This window comes from Elephas maximus, chromosome 8, assembly GCF_024166365.1.
Source record: "Elephas maximus indicus isolate mEleMax1 chromosome 8, mEleMax1 primary haplotype, whole genome shotgun sequence".
In the NCBI taxonomy this organism is placed as follows: Eukaryota; Metazoa; Chordata; class Mammalia; order Proboscidea; family Elephantidae; genus Elephas; species Elephas maximus.
In genome coordinates this window covers 10,467,504-10,484,210 of record NC_064826.1, presented here as the reverse complement: position 1 = coordinate 10,484,210, position 16,707 = coordinate 10,467,504, and the positions used below count along the sequence as shown (strand labels likewise).

General features: G+C 52.0%; 1 protein-coding gene across 3 annotated transcripts in view; it reads right to left on the bottom strand.

Annotated features, from left to right (window-relative positions):
- Positions 1-5,349, bottom strand: part of HIPK2 (homeodomain interacting protein kinase 2) — a 181,899-nt gene extending 176,550 nt beyond the window's left edge. For all 3 annotated transcript variants that reach the window (XM_049894784.1, XM_049894783.1, XM_049894786.1), the window contains exon 1: positions 5,180-5,349. Coding sequence is in view for 2 of the 3 variants with exons in the window: in XM_049894783.1 (XP_049750740.1) it covers positions 5,180-5,198 (19 nt within the window). In the remaining variant the exon portion in view is untranslated. The remainder of the gene's footprint in view (positions 1-5,179) is intronic.
- Positions 5,350-16,707: the final 11,358 nt, after the last annotated feature.

The following is a 16,707-nucleotide window of genomic DNA, read 5'->3' as shown; positions in this document are numbered from 1 at the left end:
CTCCGTCAGTGGAGGCCTGTGTGTTGCTATGATGCTGAACTGGTTTCAGTGGAGCTTCCAGGCTAAGAGGGACAAGGAAGAAAGGCCTGGAGATCTACTTTTGAAAATCAGTCTTTGAAACCCTCTGAATCACAGTGGTCCGACCCACAACCGGTCGTGAGGACGGTGCAGGACTGGGCAGCATTTCATCCCACGGTGCACGGGGTCACCATGAGTTGGGGGCTGATTCAATGGCAGCTAACAACAATGATCGCGGCTTCGCTTCGAGGGAAAAATAAAGATCCTTCTATACTGCAGATTCTCAACCTTCCTTCCCCTCCCCACCCCCAACAGGGTGCTGCCATGTGAAATGAAATTATGAGGAGCGTGGGCTTTTCAGAGTCAACTGCATCCGTGGTTATAGGAGGTCTGCTGGCAATATTCCGAATCTCATCTCTGAAAGCACCCCTAAGATGTGAAGGGTCATCTGGAGGCTATCGGGACGGAATGGCAAATCACGTGTTGGGAAAACAATGTGAAATGCCCCCACAACAGGCCCTCTGCATCATCACACCCTCTGCGCTGTGTGTTCCACACCATCCTCAAAGGGGGTCCCCAAGATCAGTGTCCAGGGGAGGAAGGAAGAGAAAAACAAAGAAACATAAAAAATAACATAGAAAGAACATGAGCCGCTCTAACTTGCACGAAGCATCAAACTGTCTTTTGTAGGAAAAATTATATTCAATACATGACGAGCTGGGCCCTGGCTGTGGCTGAGCAGGGCTCCCCTCGGCAGAGGCCCTGATGAGCGACCTGTGGGCGCCCCTTTCCCTGTCCTCTACCCTGTTTAGGAACAGTCCTGGACGGGGGGGAAAGGTGACCTTTCGTACTTGGGACCTGCTCCCAGCAGCACGGCTGCAGCGCCTGACGCCGCGCCTTGATGGTCTGCTCCCACACTTTATGAGGGGTATAGGAGAGCACCACCACAGAAGAGAAATTCTTTACTTGAAACCAGCCGAAGCTCAATGGGAATAGAGAATCTGGAAAGGTCACCAAACCCATTGCCACTGAGTCAATTCCAGCTCACAGCGGCCCTATGGACAGAGTAAAGCTCCCCACAGGGTTTCCAAGGCTGTAAGCTCTACAGAAGGGGACTGCCACATCTTCCTCCTGAGGGACAGCTGGTGGGTTCAAACCACCGACCTTTCAGTTAGCAGCTGAGTGCTTAAACACTGCACCACTAGGGCTCCTCGGAAGGGTCACAGAGGGGGTTAAAGAAGCTTCTTTCTTCTGTGGCTATGGGGGGTTTATTGTCGCTGGTACCCAGACTGGAAAAGGGGTAGCAGGAGACTAATGATTGAAACATTGCTACTATTGGTCTTCTAAACTATCTGTGGGTCATTCTTTCCCTGGAGTCATGGTGCCTGCAGGCTGCCGGGAAGACAGAGGGGTTTAACACGTGCTGGAAACGCCCACCACCGCCAGGCACTCCCAGACACTTCCTCGCCGAGTCCTCCCACAATCCAGTAAGGCTGATAAAAAAGCTCAGAGAAGGTACGGTAACACGCCCGAACTTTCTCCCCCAGCAGGGTATTGCCTGGAGAACAACAGGCGCAAAGCCAGTAAGTAATTAAGCTGGATTCAAACTCAGCCTTCTCTGGGTCAAATATGGGACCGGACCGTGCTGTCCAGAATCAAGGATGAAATGAATCAGCCTGAATCACTACCCCCATGTGGCTAAAGGGAAAACAATGTTTATACTTACTCATTTTAAAAATATAAAACATAAACACAGAAAAGGCTATTTTAGAACACGTGTCATCAAATCCCTTCAGCAGAGAGTGATTCAGAACTCATTTCTCGGTCGGGTGTCGGCGGGTGGCTTCAGGTACGTCTGATGATGGATCCCGGGGCGGTAGTTGTCGGAAGTCTGACAGGGGAACGTTTCTTGACGGAAGCCAGTGTTGATCAGCATCTCATATCTCAGGTAAAACATAATTAGCTCGGAATTTAGGCACGGTTCGGTGGTAGAATTCTCGCCTTCCACGCAGAAGAGCCCGGTTCGATTCCCGGTCAATGCCCCTCATGCAGTCACCACCCATCAGTCAGTGGAGGCCTGTGTGCTGGTTGCTACGATGCTCGACAGGTCTCAGTGGCGCTTTCAGACTAAGACTGAGCAGGAAGAAAGGCCTGGCAATTTACTGCTGAGAATCAGCCAGAAAACCCTATGGAGCACAAAGGTCTGATCCCTAACCCATCAGGGAATGGTGCAGGACTGGGCAGCATTTTGCTCTGTGGTCGTGGGAGTCGCCACGCGTCAGGGGCCATTCCAACAGCTATCACAACTACTATTCAGAACCCATGGCTGTAACTAGCCTTTGTATCACATTATGAAAAAAGCCTTGCTGACCAAGCTAATGGAGTAAACACGACTGCAAGGTGCAGGTTTAACTTTCTAAAGAAAATAAACCTTTTTAAAGAAGTTTCGCTGAGTGGGCACCACACCACTGAAAGCGAATATGCTATGTCCTGAAGACTGGTGATGCTTTGCCAGCCACTAATTCATATTATCAAACACACCTGTTTCAAAAAAGGCATGTCTGCCTGAATACCTGGCAGTCTAGAATGTTCCAATAGTGCACCCTGGCCTGTACCCGTATTCTGATCTGGTACAAGCGCACCCCTGAATCCAGCTGCAAAGTCTCACGGGGCATCACGCTTCTGCTGAGTAGGGCCCCATGGTCAAAGCTCCAAGCCCTTCAGAAGACCTCTTCCCAGAGGACACACAGGGACTACCGTGCTCTGATTGGGTGGGGGAAGAATCAGGTTCAAATCCAGGGTGTAGGGCCGAGGAGGGAAAAGGAGGGCAGCTCTTGCCCCTGGGGTCTCCCAGTGAACGCAGGTTCTGGCACTGTAAGCTTTCACTGCAGAGGCCACCTGCCAAGCACGGCCACCCACCCCTTCCTGAGACCCAGGCCCGGGCTTTGGCAGCATGACGCCGGGCTAGTTGAGGAGAGGTGAGGAGGCAGAAAGGGAAGGAATTACAAAACTGCCCAGGGAAACTCTGGAGAATAAAAGCATGCAAGGGGAGAGCGTCATTAAAAGAGACACAGACAAGGCTGAGGAAGACCCAGGAGGAAGGCAGAGCCAGGGAGGACACAAGAGCAGCCACGGGACAGGTAAAGGAACAGCAGTGAGCTCTTGAGCCCTTTGAGACCCACGACTATTCTTAAGCCGTACACCTTGCACCTACGGCACTTTCTCTATGTGATGCCCCGGAGGGACCACATAGTAAGCGCAGGGTCTTAGCCGTGGGGGTATGGTCTGCATTCCAGATAGATTTAGAACAAAAGGAACAGAAGAGTGGCTCCATTCCCAAGAGGGCTTTCTACAAAGTTGACAAAATACATCCCAGCCCACCTACTCGGCCCCTCCACAGAGGGAAAGCGGCCGGGTCGCCTCTAGCTCTCAATTCAATGCCTAGTTTCTTCTGCAGTGCTCGCCTGGAGTGGCCAGCAGAGGGAGTCTCAAGGAGGGACTTAATAAAGAGAAAATTGTTTCATTTTAACACTCCAGACAGTGGGAGCTTTGACTGTCGCCCCTTCCCATAGATAGAGATGAACAATGAACGCCGACACGGGTCCCTGAGAATGTTCCCACACCCACCGGCAAGTTCCACTGTGCTTGGTGGAGTGATCAGAAATTTCGTTTTGTTTGGTCCAACAGTTAAATGGACCTTGTGTTCTTCAGAATCAAAGAGGAAAGCTCCTGGAATAACATCTCTCTGTTGCCTTCTAAACAGCCCCTTTGTTTCTAACAGAGCCTGAAAAAAAATATTTATAGTCCATAGGTTATTTACAGCCTTGTTATCCAGAGCCTGGCCGGTAACTTTATTCTACCCAGAAATCTGATTCATTAATAGTCCTGGAACTAATAACAGATTTTCCTGTAAGATGTTTTTTTTTTTTTTTTTTTTAATCAGCTTCTCCTAACAGAGATAAAACTATTAATGGCCACAACTGTTCCCCAGGTTTATGGAAGGATTAAAATCTCCCCTCCCCTTCTCTGTGCCATCCAAACCCTCTGCCCTCTTGTTTGCCATGTCAGGCACAGCCTATCTGAACAAAACCGAAAGAAAGCCAGATGGACTGAAAAGTAGGTGAAGGCTACCATTTCAATGGTTTCACGAGAAAAACATTTTCCCGATAAAATGACCGAATAAAAATCGGGCACACTTCGGTTTAGCATTCATCCCCCTACCACCACACAAAAACACAACCAAGTGTAAAAACTTAGTTGATTCCGGGTTGATCTCGGGTGGAAGCTGGCAGACAGACAGAAGAGAAACGAAAGAGAGAGTAGAGGAGAAACGTAGAGCCTGGGCCTCGCTCTTTTCTTTCTTCCTGAGGGCAGACGAACCAGGCGAATGCCCCGACGCCGGGAGAAGGTGCACCGCGCAGGTTCGCCCAGGCCGCTCCGAAGCCGGCCTCGCCCCCGTCCCCACTGGGAAATCCAAACTCCACGTCCCTGCACACGCGAATGCGGGCGACTGTCGCCTGGTTCATTGTTCTGCCTGGGCCGGAGAGGGGCTTTTCATCCCCTCCTCACACCACCTGGCCCCAGAAACCCCGACCCCACAGCCCCCCGAAATCAGAGGCTCGCCGAGAAGAAGGGCGCGCGGGGTGGGAGTGGGAGATGGGCAGGGTGGCGGCGAGGACAGCCAAGTCGGAGAGGCCATTCCGGGGGGGGGATTTGCTCTCGGGGGCGGTGGGCGCTGAGCCGCATCACCTTTATTTCTTGCAAATCCCTGAAAGCCCAGGCGGGATCGGGCTTTCCCGGCGCCCCACACACTTCTTTTCTTTGGGCAGGAGCCCACCACGGCCCCTGCCCGCCTTCTCCTCGTCCTGGAAACGCGCCCCCGCTCCGTCCGGGACCCCGGGCCGGGCCGGCTCCGGGCGGGAGGCGTGGGGCCGGGAGCTGGGGGTCGCGGAGCCGGGAGCCGGGGGGCGGGAGGCCGGGGGTCGCGGAGGCTCGGGGCGAGAAGGCGCGGGGCCGGGGGCCGGGTGGCAGAGCTGGGGGCCGGGCCGGGGGTCCAGCGGCGCGGAGCCGGGGGCCGGGCCGGGGGCCGGGGGCCGGGGGGCCGGGGGCCGGGCCGGGGGCGCGGGCCGCGGGAACAAAGCCGGGCCGGCCGGCGCCTTACCTTCGTACACGGGGGCCATCGGGGCCGGGCCGTCCGCGGCTCATGGCAGCGGGGCGGGGACGGCGCAGCGCGGGCTCGGCGCCCCCCGGCTCAGGCGGCTTCTGCCATCTTGCGCCCGGGTCTCCGCTCGCCGCGCCGCCGAGGCCGCCCGCGCCCGCATCCCCGCCGAGCTGCGCGCCGGGCGGGGGCGGCCGGGCCGGGCGAGCCGAGGGGCCGCGGCCCGAGCGCGTCGCGGAGGCGGGTGCCGGGCAGCGGCCAGTCCCGGGCTCAGCGCAGCATGGCTGGGGGGTCCGGAAAGTTGACGGGAGGGGGAGGGGAGCGCAGGCCGCGCGCGGGGGGCGGGGGCCGGGAGGCGGGGCGCGCAATCGAGCGCCGATGGCACCGATGGGGGCGGGCCGGGCGGGGCGGGGCCGGCGGGAGGGGACAGCCCACCGGAGGGGCGATCCGGAGCCCCGGCGGGGACAGGGGGCGGGGGTCGGGATCCAGAGGGACCGAGCGGGAGGGGCCCGGGGAGCCGGGGGCGGGGCCTGGGCCGGCGGGGGCGGGGTCGGGAGGGAGGGGACGGCCCACCCGGAGGGGTGATGGGGTACCCCGGGCGGAGGACGGGGGCAGGTCGAGGGGTTCGGAATCCGGAGGGACCGAGGCGGAGGGGCTGGGGGGCGAGGGCAAGGGTCAGGCGGGGAAGTCGAGGGAGGGCCTTGGGGGAAGAGGGCCAAAGGGAGAGTGTCCGAAGAGCGGGTCTAGGGGACCGAGGCCGGGGAGGAGGGGGGCCCGGAGTGCAGGTCCAGGGAAGGGAAGGCGGCTCCTGCCCGTAAGGTGCGCACACAGTGCAATCCGAAGCAAGGAGGGTCGGAGCAAAGGTAGCCCCCAGAACTTTGTGTGTGTGTGCACGCGCGCGTGTCCGCGTGTACGAGCGTGTGTGCGCGCGCTCGTGTGTGTGCGTGCGTGTGTGTATGTGCGCATGTGTGTGTGCTGGGGCGCGGGGGGTGGGGGGGGAAGACTAGAAAGAGCCCCGGCTGGCACGGTGTCTCGCCCACCCAGCCCCTGAGCTGCGTGCCGAATGAATGAAGGAAGCCGGGGGCGCACGCCGACCTCGGGGAAGGACGAGCAGGTGGGCTTTGGAAAGCTACGTGAGGTCACGGATGCAGAAGTGATTCCGTGCGCGCTGGAGACAGGCTTCCTTGCCGGTGGTCTAATTCCTGCAAGTCGCAGCCATCCGGACCTTCCCCATTTTGTCCACAACGTCCCCAGTGCCCTCCTCCACACCTGGACGGGCTGGTCCTCAGGTGTCGTCCCCAGGCCTCCTCTGTTCTCCGCCTTCTCTGATGAAGCCTTCTGAGGACTCTCTCCAGTCAGGAGCCTCCGGGCCCACTTCTCCAGCCTCCTACTGGGCGTCTGATAGGATGCCCTGCCGGCGCCCCAACTTGGAAAGCCTGAGTCTCCTCGGTTTAAAAACTGGGTCGTGACACATTAATAGATCATGACATAAATTCAGTGGATGGCAACTACCTTTAAAAAATGATATGGAATAGGATAGAAAATATTACAGTTTACTGTCTTTAGTAAGGGCAACCATTGTTTCATAAACCTTTTGTTTCAGTTGTGTATCCTGGACAAGTGTGTATTGTATTTCCTGCTGAATGGGTCGTGGGTCAAAACAAGTTTTAAAGCAATCTTTGTTGGGAGTGTGTGAAATGATGAACTCTTAACATTTTACAATTTTCTTAAAAACAGACCCATCATTCCCCCACTCCCTTATCCTTCCCACCCACATACCCCATGGCTCCCCACCCCTTCTCCCACACTCACCTGCTTGGGTTAGTGTTCCACCATTCCCACCCCCTTCATCTCAGGGCCACCTTGGACCCTGCCATCTCCCTGGCCTCTGCGCTCAATGGCTACACTTCCTACTGCTTGTCCCAGTCCGATGTCGTTCATGTTTGAGGAATCCTAGACTACCATTACACAAAGGGGTCTCAGAGATCATTGCGCAGTATCACGCACTAGCAAATCCCAGTTAGAGTGAGCACCCAAGTCTCCCGGCTCCCTGATATTCCACTTGGTAGCTGTGCACAGCCAGAATGCTTCTTAGAAACAAGGATGGTGAGACTTCATCTCACATACTTTGGGCATGTTATCAGGAGGGACCAGTCCCTGGAGAAGGCCATCATGCGTGGTAGAGGGTCAGTCAAAAAAAGGAAGTCCCTCAACGAGATGGACTGACACAGTGGCTGCAACGAAGGGTTCAAGTGTACGAAAGATTATGAGGATGGCGTAGGACAAGGTAGTGATTCATTCGGTTGTGCGTGGGGTCACTATGAGTTGGAACCAACCTGACGGCACCTGACAGCAACAACAACAACATAATTCCTATGCACAACAGAAGGAAACACTACCTGGTTCTGTGCTATCCTCACAACAGTTTTTAGATTATAATGAGAATCCTTACACTAACAGTAATGGTCTTCCCTTGCACCTGTTTCTCTCAGGGCCTCTACCCTGTTGTTGTTAGGTGCCATGCAATCGATTTCAACTCACGGCAACCCCATGTGACAGAGTAGAACTGCACCATGCGGTTTTCTAGGCTCTAACCTTTACCACAGTGGTTAAGAGCTCCAGCTGCAAACCAAACGGTTGGCAGTTCGAATTCACCAGCCGCTCCATGGAAACCCTATTGGGCAGTTCTTCTCTATGAGTCGAAATCAACTGGACAGCAATGGGTTTGTTGTTGTTGTTATTTTAGATCTTTACTGAAGCAGATCGCCCAGGTCTTTCACAGAGCTGCTGGGTGGGTTCAAACCAACAACCTTTCACTTAGCAGCTGAGTACTTAAACACTGAGCCACCAGGGCTCATTGGCCTTTAAACCAAAACCAAACCCATTGCCATCAAGTAGATTCCAACTCATTGTGACCCTGTAGGACAGAGTAGAACCACCCCATAGGGTTTCCAAGAAGTCATCTTTATGGAAGCAGGCTGCCACAGCTTACTCCTGCAGAGTAGCTGGGGGGTTCAAACTGATGACCTTTCAGTTAGCAGCCGAGTGCCTTAACCACTGCATCACCAGGGGTCCCGCCTTAGCCTTCACAGGTGTGTAACTGCCTATTCCCTGTTTTTGTCTTTCTAGCACTGTCCAATAGAACTTTCTGTGATGATGGAAAGGTACCCACTTGTGGCTGTTGAACCCTTGAAATGTGGCTAGTATGACTAAGGAACTGAATTTTCAGTTTTAATTCATTGCAATTTCAATAGCCATGTGCGGCTAGTGGCTACTGTCTTGGGCAGTGTGTTCATAGACTATAAGCTGGCCAAGGGCAGAAACCACATGTTCTCTCTTGGCATTAGCACCTGGCCTGGCACCTGGTAGGTGCTGCACAAACATTTGTGGAGTGCATGATAGTTGCCATTTTTTGCGTGCACGGCACTAAGAATGTGATGGACATTATTTCAGAGCCTCACCGCAGTTCTGAGGGGAGATTGGAGTGGAGAGATGTTTGCATAGCGTGCTGGCACAGAGTAGGGATTCAATAAAAGGTACTTATTTTTATTAGGAAAATCTCCCTTCTTCCCCTAGAACATCTTCCCTAGAACTTTCCAGAACATCTCCTGCCTGTCACACACACTCCTTTGGCTCATGGGATACCCTGCCCAGGATGCTGCCTCTCTTCTTCTGGGTGGGTGCCCTGGTCCCCTGTTCCCGCCACCAGATAGGCAGCTCGTTGAGGGACGCTCCATGGTATCGGTGCTTGGACACCCCTCAGCTCCAGGCTTGCACTGATTAGTGCTTAATGATGGGCTCTCACTTAATCCCAGTTGCTACCTAGCAATCTCACTATGGAGGCAGGCTCACTCTCTGCAATGCCTCCGGCGGAAGTTGAATTAAAATGAAGAAAGATGACTGTGTCAACTGAAAACATTTTCAGGGTGGCCTCCTTCCCCTGGGGATGGAACTGCCTGGGGCAAGTGTCTTAGTTCCCTAGTGCTGCTGTAACACAAATACCACACGTGGGTGGCTTTGAAGATCAGACATTTGTTCTCTCACAGTTCTGGGGCTTGAAATTGGAATTTAGGGTGTGGCTCAGGAGAGAGATGCTTCCTCATCTATTTCTAGTACCTGCCTGAACCCTTGTAGATGCCTCTGTGTGTCCATTCTGCTTTTTTTAAAAAAAAATTCAGAAGTGATTAGATTTGGAACCCACCCTACTCAGCTATGACCTAATTAACGTAACAAAGAAAACCCTATTTCTAAACAAGATCATATTTACAGGTATAAAATGACAATTGCCGTCGAGTCAACTCCAACTCACGGTGCCCCCGTGTGGGTCACAGGAGAACTGCGCTCCAGAGGGTTTTCAAAGGCTGGTCTTTCAGAAGCAGATCACCAGGCCTTTCTTCTGAGGGTCCTCTGGGTGGACTCAAACCTCCAACCTTTTGGTTGGCAGCCAAGCACCACCCAGGGACTCCATTTACAGGTACAGGGGCCAGGGTCTTAATAGATATCTTGTGGGGTGGGGGGAACAATTCAATCCATAGTAGCAAGGAAATGGAGTCCCATGAAAGAGGAACAAGACGAAGCCGTACAGACAAAGCCATCACCTTCTCTCCAGACTGTGATGACTAAAGCTACATTTTTGTGATGCAAAGCTTTAGTAAAAAATAGGCAGTTGAGCTAGTATACTTGGTATCACATAGGTGGGAAAATGTTATTTAAATTACTTTAGATTTTTCTGTCATGAATTGGCAGACTGGGGACACCTGCTTATCTCCCTGCCCTCCAGTGACGCAGTCAAGTGGGAAGGAGGGATAAACCCAGCAGTGGGTGCCACGAAGGGAAGCCTGAGGGTAAAAGAGAAGCTCTGAGAAAGGACCTTGGGGGCGCCGGTATTTGGAGGATGGGAAGAGAAGGCCGTCCCTGCAGGGAAGGAGAGGGCAGGGAGGTGGGAGGACAACCAGGACAGGGGGACCCTCACCATCCCAGGGCAAGGGGCATTTGCAACAGGAAGAGCGGTCACACGAGGTAAAATCGGGAAAGCATCCGTTGGATTTAACAACCAGAGTTACACCGGTGACTTTGGGAAGGCTGATTTTGGAGAAAACATAGGGTTCTTAAAGTTGGCCTTACAGAATTCGTGGTGTTTTGATAGGAGATGGGAGTGGGGGAGGGAGGCAGAAGAAGGCACTAGAGAGCATTCCAGGTGGACGGCCAGCCTGTCCAAAGACAAAACCCATTGTCATCAAGCCGCTTCCAACTCATGGCGACCCCATGTGTGTCAGAGTAGAACTGGGCTTCACAGGGTTTTTCAGGGACTGATTTTTCAGAAGTAGATCATCCAGCTTTCTCCTGTGATGCCTCTGAGTGGACTTGAACCTCCAACCTTTTGGTTAGCAGCCTTATTGGCTATGCATCGTGAATGCACCGCCCAGGCACTCTTGGGGAGAGAAAATGAGGTACGTTCAAGAAGTGATCACGTTTAGCTAGAGTAGAACGCTCCTTAGAAGCAAGGCTGGCAAGACCGCGTCTCACATACTTTGGACATGTCAGGAGAGGCCAGTCCATGGAGAAGGACATCATGCTTGGTAAATTAGAGGGTCAGCAAAAAAGAGAAAGACCCTCAACAAGATGGATTGATACAGCGGCTGCAACAATGGGCTCAAGCATAACGGCGCTTGTGACGATGGCACAGGACCGGGCAGTGTTTCATTCTGTTGTACACGGGGTCGCTATGAGTCGGGATCAACTCGATGGCACCTAACAACAACAACAGTTTGCACTGTATTTTGTTTATTTAGTAAACTCATTAGTACTTAGACAATATTTCAAGCGCTTTACAAATATTAGCTCATTTAATGAATCTGAGTTTTTGTGACACATGGAAGTCTAGGACACCAAATAATTTCGGTGTGCTTTGAGAAGCAAGAACAAAGGCGCTGGAAGTGGGAAGGATCTAGTAAACAAGGACACCACTTACCCCTTTGGAATGTGCCTTTCTGCAAAATGGCATCAGCAACAGCTTCCTCACGGGCTAGGAGAGTGAGCATGGGGAAGCTTGGGCCCTTGTTTCAAACTTGTTTTGCTTATAGGATAAATAACCAAAGGTCTTTTCTTCATTTGTGCCTATTGTTGAGAAAATGCACATCACAATCTTGTCAAGGCCACAAGATGGAGATGTCTATCAAGGTCAATTGGCATAACAAAGTGTATTAAGAAAACGTTCTGGTGTCTGGGGTCTTAAAAGCTAGTGAGAAGCCATCTAAGATGCATCGATTGGTCCCAACCCACCTGGAGCAAAGGAGAATGAAGAACACCAAAGACACAAGGAAAATATTAGCCCAAGAGACAAAAGGGCCACATAAACCAGAGACTCCATTAGCCTGAGACCAGAAGAACTAGATAGTGCCCAGCTACCCCCAATGACCACCCTGACAGGGAACACAACAGAGAGTCCCTGATAGAGCAGGAGAAAAGTGTGGTGCAAAGCTCAAATTCACGTAAAAAGACCAGACTTAATGGTCTGACTGAGACCAGAGGATCCCCCGAAGACATGGCCCCTGGACTTTCTGTTAACCCAGAACTAAAATCACTCCTGAAGCCAACTCTTCAGACAAAGCTTAGGTTGGGCTATAAAACGTAAAATAATACTTGTGAAGAGAGGGCTTCTTAGTTCAAGTACACACATGAGACTAAATGGGCAGCTCCTGTCCAAAGGCGGGATGAGAAGGCAGAAAGGTACAGGAACTGGTTAAATGGACCCAGGAAACCAGAGGTAGAAAGGGGGAGCATGCTGTCACATTAAAGGAATTGCGACTGGGTCACATAACAATATATGCATACATTTTTGTATGAGAAATTAACTTCAGCTGTAAACTTTCACCTAAAGCACAAAAAAAAAAAAAAAGGAAATGCTCCTCTCTTTGGTGTATGTATTCAGATGTGTGTGTCTCATTCGTATTCTCCAGGCTTTTGTAGCACAGTGTCTGTGTGGTTTTGTCTGACGCAGGCTTGATACGTGTTGCTCTTATTTTCCTGATAGGTGTCATGTCTGTGTCTGAGCCTGTGGCTGTCTCTCAAGACTGTGTGTCTGGGGCTGAGGGTGCATCACTGACCCTGGGCCTGTCCTTCAAGAGTGTGGCTCTCTTTTGGTCTCTTGCTCTCTGTCTCTGTTTCCTTTTCTCTTATAGACAATGTCTACTTTGTCTTATTTTTCTCTGTATCTTTTTCTCTTCCAGCACTCTTTATTTCTTCTCCTTCTTTTTTACGTTCCAATCTCTTTAACAAGTCATTATGGTGTTGGCGAAGAATACTGAATATACCATGGACTGCCAGAAGAACAAACAAATCTGTCTTGGAAGAAGTACAGCCAGAATGCTCCAAGAAGCGAGGATGGCAGAACTACATCTCACGAACTTTGGACATGTTATCAGGAGGGGTCAGTCCCTGGAGAAGGACATCATGCTTGGTAGAGTAGAGGGTTAGCGGAAAAAAGGAAGACTTTCAATGAGATGGACTGACACAGTGGCTATAACAACGGGCTCGAACACAGCAACAATTGTAGGGAGAGCACAGGACTGGGCAGTGTTTCGTTCTATTGTACACAGGGTCATCGTGAGTCAGAACCAACTCCATGGCACCGAACAACAAGTCATAATACAGACCAATATTCCGTTTGTATTAGTTATCCTTAAGAAATTACTTCATTTTCTGCTTTAAAACCTTGGTAGGTTTGAATGGTACATTTTGCAATAAGCTGGTGTTGAATAACCACAGATCTTTTTAACCGAAAGCTTCAGTGACAAGACATTACACATCACAGAGTGTTCTGAAAGAGTAAATATTGCATTCAAAGTAGGAACAACGAGAGCTGCGGCTTTAAGGGCAAAGGGTAGAGCCAGGCTTGGCAGCGTGAAGGGAATCTGATAAGGGAATGGCCATCTTGGAGAAATTACACTGGAAAAATCAGGGAAAGGGGAACATCCTTCATTTTCTGCTTCTTCTAGAAGAAAAATGATCGTATATCTGAACAGGAGTGCAGGAAAGGCCAAGAAAGGCCATCACTTTTCTCAGCAGAAAGGGGTTAGGGCAAAGCACTACCATCAGCACAGAAACATGAAGTGTGAAGCCGCAGACATGGCACAGGGGTGGCTCACCCGAGTTGGAAATGAGGCAGCAAGCCAGAAGATGGCCCGCTCATCTCAAAGACAGGGACCAGGGAGGGGGCAGGTGTGAGAGAGGAAAGCAGGAAGCTGGGAGACGCCAGGTCACGAAGTCGGGAGATTCTGTCGGGGGTTTCAGGAATGGCAGGTTAGGAAATCTTTGCACCAGAGAAGCAGTTCAGAGAAGCAACTCAGGCCTGCCGGAAATTTCTTTGATGGGGCCTGGGAGGTAGGCGATAGCTTGGCCTGCCTGACCTGATCCAGGCTGAGCTTCAACAAGTCAGGCACATGGATGGAGAAAGCCAACAGAGAAGCCTCAGCTTCAGGGTGGAGGCAGGAAGAAGTCTAGGCTAAAGACAGCACTTTTAAAAGCCTGCTGGTCCTGTTAGACCAAGCTGAACCTGGCTCGAGATTAATCAGTGGTCTACACGTTTCTGCACCAAGTAAAGTTTGTATCGTGAGTCTTCCTCACTCTGACGTGAACAAGCTTGTCCCTCTGTGGCAAACCCTGGGTGGGGGGCTGACCCTCTGGTGAGAAGGGCTGGGAGGATGGCCTCTGAGGTTGCCAGTGACCTTGTAGATGCCAAGTCCAGGGCCTTTGTTAGACCCTCCCCTGCTCAACGTGTAAGCAAACATTTGTTAGACACACAATCACCTTGTCCTTCTTGAATCGATTCCTTCCGTTGACTTTTTCCCTGGGGTTTTGTATCTTCCTTTTCACCTTATTGCTGTTGTCATCGTGGAGCTGACTCCGGCTCACGGTGACGCCATGTGTCACAGGGTAGAACTGCTCCGTAGGGTTCTCTTGGCTATCATCTTTTCAGAAGCCGATCACCAGGACTTTTCTTCCGTCGCACCACTGAGTGGGTTTGAACCGCCAACCCCCTTCAGTTGGCAGCTGAGCAGAAACTTTCTGCACCATCCAGGGATCTTCCTCGATTTTTTACAACAATGTTCTTTTATAGTTTTCCTTCAGCTTTTCTGGTCCCATCTTCTCTCTTTTTTTCACTAAGAAATTCAATTCATCCAATGCTCAGTGGCTGCTTGCTCTGCTAGACTCTCTAGCTGGAGCTGAGAGTGTAAGAACGAATAAGCCACAGTTGCTGCTTCCAGAGGAAAGCAGCTGGGTGAGCGACATGCTAGAATCAGAGGATGCACGCCATCCACAGGGAGCAGAGGGGCTGTGGCAAGGAGTGTGCACATGTGATGGTGTGTACATGAGAACATGCAGGTATGTGTACACACACACGTGTGCATGTGTGTGCATTGTGTGTGTGTAGGAAGCAGGTCGCAAGGTGCATGCATGTGTGAATTTGTGTGCACCAGTGCACATGTGTCTGCATACACACACAGTAGTGTGTGTGTAGCGGGCAGGTGGCAAGGGGTATGCATGTGTGCATGCGTGTGCATGCGTATGTGATTGTGTGTGCACGAGTGCAAACATGTGTGTCCATGTGTGCATGCCTGTGCGTGGTGTGTGTGCAGGGGCAGGTAGCACTCCCATGCCCAGTGGGGTGAACACAGGGTGAGCTCCAGCGGCAGCCCAGCAGGAGGAAAGGCATGAACTACTTGGGTATGTCGAGTCAGAAGACCGCTAAATGTGAAGAGCGAGGCTGAGGCTGTGGTCAGAATGAGGCTGGAGCGGGAGGCTGGGTCTCGTATGCCAAATGGAGGAACTTGTACTTTATCCCAGACACCCAGGTGTGGAGAGAAATCCCTCAATGTTGAGTGTGTTGAGTTTAAAGTTCCCACGAGCTGTTCAGGGAAGGAGGTTGCTCAGTTGCCAGGTGGGTGCCAGGTGGGTGAACGGGCCTGGAGCTCAGCCTGGAGGTTTTAATGGGAGCTATTTGTGAGCCATCAGTACGTAAAAACAACAGCAGCAACAAAACCTGTTGTTGTCGAGTCGACTCTGACCGATAGCAACCCCACTGGACCGAGTAGAGCTGCCCCACAGGGTTCCCGAGGCTGGATCTTTACAGAAGCAGATCTCCAGATCTTTTCCCCCGTGGAGCCGCTGGTGAGTTCAAACTCTGGGTGCGCAGCCAAGCGCTTACCCACCGTGCCACCCTGGTGGTTAATTCACACAAGGAGTGAGATCATACAGTGTGGTCCTTGGTCCACCTGCATCCAAACCCTACAGAGACCTGCTAAAGACGCAGATCCCTCAGGCCCCATCCCCAGCGACTGACTCAGGAGGCCCTGAGAGTGGCCCCGGGAGTCTGCATTTTCAACAGGGACTGCATTAGCGTATCGAAGCTCAGCAGCTTCTGGTGTGAAATGAAAAGCTAAGAGGCTAAAGGATGCCCCTTGGAGGGGGGAGGCCCATCAGTTAAGGGGCAGGGTGGTTTCTCTCCTGCCCTGCCTTCCTGGTCTGCCTCCTCAGTGGCGTGGACTTGTCCAAGCTCTCCTCTCTCCCATCCCTGCTTGCTCTCTCTTGGCAAGCTCGTCTCTGTGCCATTGAAGCTGATACTTGTACTGACCAGGTTTCTTTAGCTCTGGCCACCTCCCTTTTGGATATCTCTGCCAAATGGAGCTCAACTCCTCCGAAGCCTGCTTCTGTTAAAGAGCCATTACCTCCCTGGGCCCTCAGTGTGATCCTTCAGCTTCCCTGGTCAACATTTGTCAACAAGGATGATGTATGGTTTCTTTGTTCATGACACCTCTCACCATCCTCCATTCCTCTCCAGCTCTACTGCCCATAGCCGGGTTCCACATCCTACCCCCACGCCCCATCTCCTCAGGCTGCTGCTATATGTTTAAAAAGAAGTATCCCTGACTCAGGAGTCCCTGGGTGGTACAAACGGTTAACACATTTGGCTGCTAACTGAAAGGTTGGCAGTTTGAATCCACCCAGAGCCATGTCAGCCTGGTGATCTACTTCCCGAAATCAGTCGCTGAAAACCTTGTGGAGCACACTTCTCCTCTGACACACATGGGGCTGCCATGATTCGGATCGACCTCAAGGCACCTGGCTTATCCCTGACTTGAGTCTGTCTTCTTCCTATAGTTCATGTGACTCATTGTTGTCTCCTCCAATTCACGTGACTCATTGTTGTCAGAGTCATCTTCCAGAGGCATGATGCTCCATTACTCAGATGCTGAGAGTCACCGTGTTGCTGCAAAATAAACCTTAATCACCTAAACGAGACACTCAAATCCCAGTGTGATCTGCCAAGTCACCTTTCCAGTCTCCTTCCCACTTCTCGTGTACCCTAAGCTCAAGCTGTCCCTCTCTGTCTTTGGATGCACCAGCCCTCTGCCGGGAGAGCCCATAAATCTGTTTGTAATGACTGCCAGCCACCCCCCCCCCACCCTTGGAGATCCAGTGCAAATGTTATTTCCATCATGAGGTGTCTTAGTCATCTAGTGCTGCTATAA